This window comes from Ipomoea triloba, chromosome 7 (assembly GCF_003576645.1).
Source record: "Ipomoea triloba cultivar NCNSP0323 chromosome 7, ASM357664v1".
In the NCBI taxonomy this organism is placed as follows: Eukaryota; Viridiplantae; Streptophyta; class Magnoliopsida; order Solanales; family Convolvulaceae; genus Ipomoea; species Ipomoea triloba.
This window is the reverse complement of record NC_044922.1, coordinates 13,553,027-13,560,721: the sequence shown is the minus strand read 5'-3', so window position 1 is coordinate 13,560,721 and position 7,695 is coordinate 13,553,027. Positions and strand designations below refer to the sequence as shown.

Genomic DNA, 7,695 nt, shown 5'->3' with positions numbered 1-7,695 from the left:
GGGGGGGGGGGGGGGTTATGATTTGTTTAGGATATCACTTAAGACATAATCTCCTCCTTGGTTAGGTGGTCTCAGTGTTTTCTTTCTTGCTAGTGTGCTTGAGTTCAAATCCTATTGGTAATGTATTTAGTTATATTTTATTTATTAGTTCCATAGCTTGTTTATTTATTATTTGGGCCTCTATTTTGGGCCATATTCAATTCCTTAGGGCTATAGTAGTTATTATTTATGTATTTTTTGGGCCGCCGTTTTAGGCCAATATCTCAGGCTTTGTATGTGCTATTTTGGGCCTAGCGCCCTGGGTAATAAAGTTGTTTTCTTCCTACCTTCATTTTGTACTCTATACCCGGTTTATTGTGGATCCGGTCCCAATAAAACCATCATTGACGCCGTATATGGGGAACGCTACGAAAAGCATGTGTTCCTAGTTTCTAGTTTCTACCCATTGGTAGTAGCATATAGGAGTCACCAATCTTGAATACTCTGGCTAGAAAGACGGTTTTTAAGTAAACCTCGATTTTACCATTCGACCTGCGATTCTGGGAGTGTTTCAAGAAGTAGGGTGTTGATCATGCAGGCTAGCTAAGTGCTACTTGATCTCACCTGAAATGAATTTGACTTTCACATGTTGTTAAAAAATCATGTGTTCCTAGTTTGTACCCGTTCTACCCTTTTAAAACTCGAGATACGCCAAAATGGCTGACGGTAATAATGTGTTACCGGATATTATTTGAGTATTATTGAGTATTTGAACACAATATTGAGTACAGTGTTTGAGTGCAATGCTCAATATACAATTGGGTTCAGTGTGTGTTTTGTCTAGTAAGAAGTGTCGTTGTCTCTACTTTGCGTCGTGAGTCCTTTTATTCCCTTCAGCTCAGTAGTGGAGCATTAATGATGAGGAGCTGAACGTTGGTCATCAATGCTGAGGAGCTGAATGTTGGTCATCAATGCTGAGGAGCTGAATGTTGGTCATCAATGCTGATGAGCTGAACGTTGGTCATCAATGCTGAGGAGTTGGACCGTTGCGCATTGATGCTGAGGAGTGAGGTGAGTTGGACCGTTGCACATTGATATTGAGGAGTGAGGTGTCTTGGGTAGTTTGGGTCCTGCCAATGGTTCCGGGTCGGGTACCCAATTACTCTGATCCAAACCTCATTAGCTAGCATTTACGTAAGGCATGGTCTATATCCTCCACCATTGCATAGGGCCTCTTTCCATTCTCATGCTGTTTGTCATTACCCTTTCCTGCGAACTAACCACAAAAATATTTTGATACTCATGCTGTTTGTCATTACCCTTTCCTGGCGAACTAACCACAAAAATATTTTGATACAAAAATATTTTGATCCGGGCAGGTACCTTAAAAGTTAATCATCATGTTAGCTGTTAATAGGTGGTGGGTTCGAGCCTCTGACTCTTGACTCTTGTGCTTCAATAGGTTGAGTTATGAACATATACTGCATTGTAATAGAGTTAGTAGTATTAAAAAAAAAAAAAAGATGTGATGATATTTGCTGGAATTATCAACCACATATTTATTGAGATAATCATTACACACAATAGGATTAGCATTTCATTAAAATTAACTAATTTAAACGCCAATTACAAAAATAATGTACCTAACTTATATGTTGATTGGCTGCTTACATAAATAATGTACCTAACTAATATATTGATTGGCTGCTTACATGTACTAATATTTTGATTGGCTGCTTACATGTATGACTTTTAGCATTTAGAATTTTAGCGTTTTGAAACAATAAATTAACACTAACATTGGCTATTTGGGTGATTAGCTATGTTACCAAACAAAGCCAAAATATAATTTTGTACTAAAATTATTATTATGTTATCATTCTCAATGTCCATTTTTTTTCTCATTATCTGCATTTTACCCTCCTCCCCCCAACAATAATAAGGTATTTATATTTTAAACATAAATTGTTAAATTCTTTTCATCCAACAAAAAAAAAAAGAGACAAGAAACAACAGATATGAGAAACAGTTTAATTAATGTCAATATAAATCAACACTAACAAAATCCAGCAAAATAGCAGATACAATCTAATCAACCGAACCGCTATGATTATTGTTAATATAGCTAGAACAAAAGGAAAGAGCTAATAATGTCCAATCTAATAAGCCTGGCCTCCTAGTTTGGTGGGAAGAAGATCTCCTCTGCAGTCCTCTTGGAGCTGAACTCTTTCTCTACCTCTGGAGGAACACTGAAAGCCGCCTGGAGAACTTGAGGTGATAATGCCTTCCACACCGAGGTTCTTCCCGCCAGGTGAGTGAAAATGGGGCTGCAATAAACACCCGATTTCTTTGCATTAGTGCCAATAAAATGTTAGGATGGTTGAGTGCTGATTGAATTTTGAGAATACTTACTTGGGTGTAGTGATGATGGAGAACCACTCCAAGCCGTCGGGGTCTGAAATCTTCGAGACAGCAAAGAACCTTGGCACGATGAACAAGTTTCCAGCTTTGACTGTCGTTTCCAAGACGCGCTTGCCATCCACACCAACAACCTGAGCACGCCCGCTACCTCTCACAATGTAGGTCACCTGTAGCGCTGAGTCACAGGACATGCCCGGGGAGCACATGGCGTTTCCATTCAACCTCACGAGGTCAGCACCGAGCCCAACCTCACCAACCAAGGGCAGGTTCTTGGTGTTCAAGAGCACGACTTTCCCACCATTCTTGATGTCAACATCCAAGGGAGCTTCCTCGCAGTTCAATGCCATGCCCTTCCTGTGGTCCGGATTAGGCTCAGGCATCTTGGCTCCCGCATCGAGCTTGACAATGCCTTTACCAGATTGGCTCCCAACAAGCTTCTTAGCCACTCCTTCGTCCACATTCCACGCTCTAATCACAAACTCAGTTGAAAAGCCAGTAAAAATACCATTAGAGCCGGTCAAGAAGAAGTCGGTGAATTCACCAGGTTTGTGAGCTGTTTTTGTATCACCCAGGAAGAGAACTACAAGCTCGGTGTCCATTTTATTGTACCACCACGTAACAACGCCAAAAGGAAGAGCAATCGCATCGCCCTTCTTAATGGCAATAACCTTCTCTTCTTTCTCTGGAAGGACAATTCCAGCAACTCCACTGCCTAAAACAGGATCACAAAAAGGAACTTCAGAAACAAATTACCCATCATCTGTCAAGCTCAATTCCCATCAAAGAGTTTAGAAAAGTGAAACAAATTGGATCATAAACACAGGAAACTCTACTCGGAGGAGGAGGTAAACTACATAAGCAACTCCAACTCTCTGGGTACTACCGTATCATGCTGCAAATTTCTGTTAAAATTGTTTTAATTCACAGATATGTAATCCAGGGTCTTCAGACAACTCTGTTAGTTCCTGAGTGATGGATTATGAGCAGAACACAAAATGTGAAAGTGTGAAAATTACACCCAATATAAAGGGTAGCATGCACTAGTCCTCTCGTAATTAGACGGATCGATTGAATTTTACTTTTTGTGGAAAAAAAAGGTATTTGATGAGAAATTAAAAAAAAAAATTGGAAGCATCCAAATGTGTGATCACAAACCAGAACCCAAGAAAGCACAAAATCAACAATCACCAAAAAACAGTGATCCAAAGATGGGGCAAGAGCAAGCCCAGATTCAAGCAACAAATCAATTAACAGAAAACAGCAATTGATCAAATAGCAAAAGCAAGAATGAACAGTACATAAATTCACTACATAAACTCAAAAACCGATTGTACCTTGAAGAACATAGGCAACCCTGGCGGAATCACAGTAAGAAGGAAGAGCAAAGCCATACTGCTCGAGAGCAAGCTTGGCGGCGCCTATGTTCCCTCTGCGGAGCATGGGGAGCTCCTCCGGGCACCAGGCGTGATAAGAACCACCATCTCCGCCGTACACCTTCTTGGCCAACTTTGGGGAAAGATCAAGATCCATGTTTCTCTGAAAAGTTTAGAATCTCTCACAGAAATAATTCAAGAAAAGCCTATCCAACTACTCTTCCAACTCAATGAAGTTATGGTATTTGGGAGAAGAAGAAGCTATGGTATTTATAGATGGATTAGAGTTCGAAATCTGATGGGGATTGGGTTTGTTAGCGATTTCTCTGCTGTTTAATATGAGTCAGTTGGCATTCATGGATCAGAGAGAAGAGTCCAAATTACAGTGATCCTTTTATTCGTTACACAATAATCGCGTGAAATTTATTGAATCTCCCATAAGTCATTTTAATTTGGTCCTCCAAGTTTGGGTTAATTCGTTGCTGCCCCGATTCTCAAAACAAATTTTACCTCAATTTTATCTATATCTTTAAATATGTTATTTCTAATTTTTTTGAGGGGAAAATATTAAATAAATTTATATATTATCTTTACATATTTTTATTATGTAAGGGTATTTGAATATTTATAGTAATCCTTTCTCATACCAACCAATCAAATAATGAAATCAAAGATAATAAATTTTTTTCTATGAAATTTAAATTTGAGGTTGGTATCGTACGGGCCTGCCTGCATGTTCAATGGGGACGGAAGTTTCGAAGCTGCTACAAATGGCTCCTTAATTGGTTTGCCACAATCCCCTAATTGCTGAAAGGAAGTTTTGCTGTGGGTAAAATCTAAAGGGTCATGGAGGTTTGGATTGAGCCTGACTGTCTTAATCTTGTTCACGTCCTCATTAACGGATCGATCTTAGGTTGGTTCAATTTTTCAAGCATGTAAAGCTCTTAGTAACTGCTTTCTTTCTTGCATTTTTTGTCATATATATTTCTCCTCCAGCGAATCAACTTGCATGCCTTAGCTAAGGCTGGTCAATTCCCTAGTTGGTCCTATGTTAATATTAAGCTTTTCAGTTGTTGGTTTTTAAAAAAATTATTTTTTAGATGATAAGGGAAACTTACCATCACTATCTAAGAGTGTGCATTAGACAAATATTGTTCTTGTGTAATAGCTCACAAACAACACCTAAACCATACTAGGAAGAATTCGATGCAACAAAGTAAAAATCTAAAAAAAAATATCATTCTTAAAAAAAAAATATTATTGAACCATTCAGGGAACATTATCAATGGACTAAAGAAAAATAAAATTCATAAACACATCAACCCTAAAAAAAATGTAATATAATTAGCATTTTCAACATGTAACTATTAATTAAGGGGTCACACTTGTGTGAGACCGTCTCACAGATCCTTATTCGTGAGACGGGTCGGGTCGGGTCGGGTCGGGTCAAAGCACTATGCAAATGTCATACTTATATGTGCAAATGTCATACTTATATGCTCAAATATAACACTAATCAAAAATACAATTTTTGTTACTTATAAGAGAAAAAGTAATAGCCAAGGACCTTGTAGTCCAGTGGCACCCTAGATGATGGGAGTGGGTTCGAGCCTCAATGGAGGTGACTCTTTGTGCTTCAGTAGGTTGAGAAAGTAAGTAGCTATGAGCAGATACTACATTGTAATAGAGTCAATAGTACTCAAAAAAAAAAAGAAGGGAAAAAGTAATACATTTTCATAATAAGTAATATTGACAAGATTGCCCCTTACTTATAAGGGCAAATATAATACTTTTGAAGAAAAATGTAATACTTTTAAATCGAAATGTAAAAGTATTGTATTTTCCATTAAAAGTATTACATTTACCCTTATAAGTAACAAAATTTTTATTCCTGATTAGTATTACATTTGAGCATATAAGTAGGACATTTGTGCATATAAGTGTTACATTTGCATCTTGATCCGACCCGACCCGTCTCATGGTGAGACGGTCTCACACAAGTTTTTGCCTTAATTAAGTAATATGTTAATAATCCAATGGGGTAGCTCAAGTGAGCTGGGCCAGCTCCTCTGCCTCAGAGGGACCGTTACACGGATGGATAAACACCCCGTGAATTTAAAAAAAAATAAAATTAAGTAATATGTTAGTTGATATGCATGTGTCAAGTATTCTTTTATTTGTTGGCTTTATATACATTTTAAAAGCATTGTGATACAACTATAAATAGAAAGGAACGTTATCATTCTTTACAAATAACTATTGATCCCTTCCCAAAGACTTTGTGACCAGTAATACTAAGTTATCTCTTCTGGAAGATTGTGGGTTCAAATTTCAATAAAAGTGATATACCTTTAACAGTATTTAAAAAAAAAACTCTTTTTTCATTACGTATTTTTTTATAATTTTTAAATATAAATTTTTTTTTTGAGTACTACTAACTCTGTTATAATGTAATATCTGTTCAACAGACACAAAAAGTCAACAGTTGCCTCCACTGAAGCTTAAACCCACTCCCTTCATCCATGTGAGAGTGTTTTCTGAGACACCGAGTGCTACTAGACCACAAGGTCTTACTAAAATTAATATTATGAAAAATTAAATTATGAATAAATTCAATCAAACATTATTAACCAAACCATGAAACCAACGCATAAAAAAGGATGGATGGATGTAATAGTAAATAAGTTTTTTTTTTTTTTTTTTTTTACATTGTAAAATTTCTAATAATATAATTAAATAATGTAGAAAACAGACCGGAATCTGATTCCTAGTGTAGAGTTGTGGATGTTGGGTTTATTTTAAAAATACATATATATTGCACAACATTCACGTTAAAGATAGAATATTGAAATTAAAGATAGTACTCCGTATAAGATTTGGTTGTACCGTTATATTATGGAGATTGGAGAAGAAAGGGAGACAACATTTGTGGCAACCATGTTCCATGTGGTTTCACATCACAAACATGCTCTGTCAAATCATCATTGTCGATCATAAAACGGAAAAGAAAATGTTACATGTGGCTGGCTGCTGGGATTCGAGCCCAGGTGTCTACGGCCACAACGTAGAATTCTCACCACTAAACTACAGCCACTTTGTGTTTTGTTTTCAGTATTTTAAGATTTTGTTGATTCTCAAATCTAATACTAAAATGATAATAAAATCCTTTCAATTTGATTGCATTAATTTTGAAATGTAAAAGGCTAATTACAAATTTAATTATGTATTATATATGATGCGATTGATATTCTCTAGAATTGAGCCAGTGGACTAGAGGGGTGAGCTATCATTGTGGGTTTAGATGAAGTATCCTAAGATTGAGAGTGATTTGAGTATTCGCTCAAATGTATATGAAATTTGACTTTATGCCTATTATGACAATCTATTATCCAATTTTATATGGAAAAAAAGTTCAATTCTAAGTCCATTGTTAATTATTTGTGAATGTACGTACTATTATGTATATATTTTTAAATACACCATGATAATTATAAAAAATGTTATAACAATTTTTTTTTAAATTTTTTTTATCCCTTGATTAGTCCACAAGTTCTCACAAGGCTACTAATTTTCATTTGAAACTAACCATGGAGGGCATATTGATTTTTTGCCAATTAAAATTTATGTGCAATTGATAAATTTGTTAACGTCATAATAACAATTTTGTCCAACATAATTGGCAATCCAATATCCTTAGCATAGCATTCAACTCCATAAGCTTGTAGATATGCACATAATTATGGGGTACACATCTAGATTTACTATTATAATAAGATTTTGGAAAAAGCTCAAATAGGCCTCTAAACTTTACACCAAAAAGTTAATTAGATACCTAAATTTTTAAAAGTGCAATATTATTAAACCCCTAAATATGTTATTTTTAGTCAAATAAGTCAACTTTATCGATAACCAACAGGTTAAC

At 36.0% G+C, this 7,695-nt stretch overlaps 1 protein-coding gene across 1 annotated transcript; it reads right to left on the bottom strand.

Annotated features, from left to right (window-relative positions):
* Window positions 1-1,996: 1,996 nt before the first annotated feature.
* LOC116024481 (glutelin type-D 1-like) lies at window positions 1,997-4,159 on the bottom strand. Its single transcript, XM_031265378.1, has 3 exons — window positions 3,735-4,159; window positions 2,392-3,112; window positions 1,997-2,306 (listed from the first exon to the last, which is right to left on the bottom strand). The coding sequence occupies exons 1-3, from the start codon at window positions 3,928-3,930 to the stop codon at window positions 2,156-2,158; spliced, it is 1,068 nt and encodes a 355-aa protein (XP_031121238.1). The 5' UTR covers window positions 3,931-4,159; the 3' UTR covers window positions 1,997-2,155.
* Between the last annotated feature and the right edge of the window lie 3,536 nt (window positions 4,160-7,695).

Bases quoted from the DNA above. Each gene is read 5' to 3' on its own strand.
- LOC116024481 (XM_031265378.1), bottom strand. From the start codon at position 3,930: ATGGATCTTGATCTTTCCCCAAAGTTGGCCAAGAAGGTGTACGGCGGA. The intron at 3,113-3,734 runs GTACAATCGGTT...ATCCTGTTTTAG, and splicing joins GGTTGCCTATGTTCTTCAAG to GCAGTGGAGTTGCTGGAATT. The intron at 2,307-2,391 runs GTAAGTATTCTC...TGTTTATTGCAG, and splicing joins TCCATCATCACTACACCCAA to CCCCATTTTCACTCACCTGG.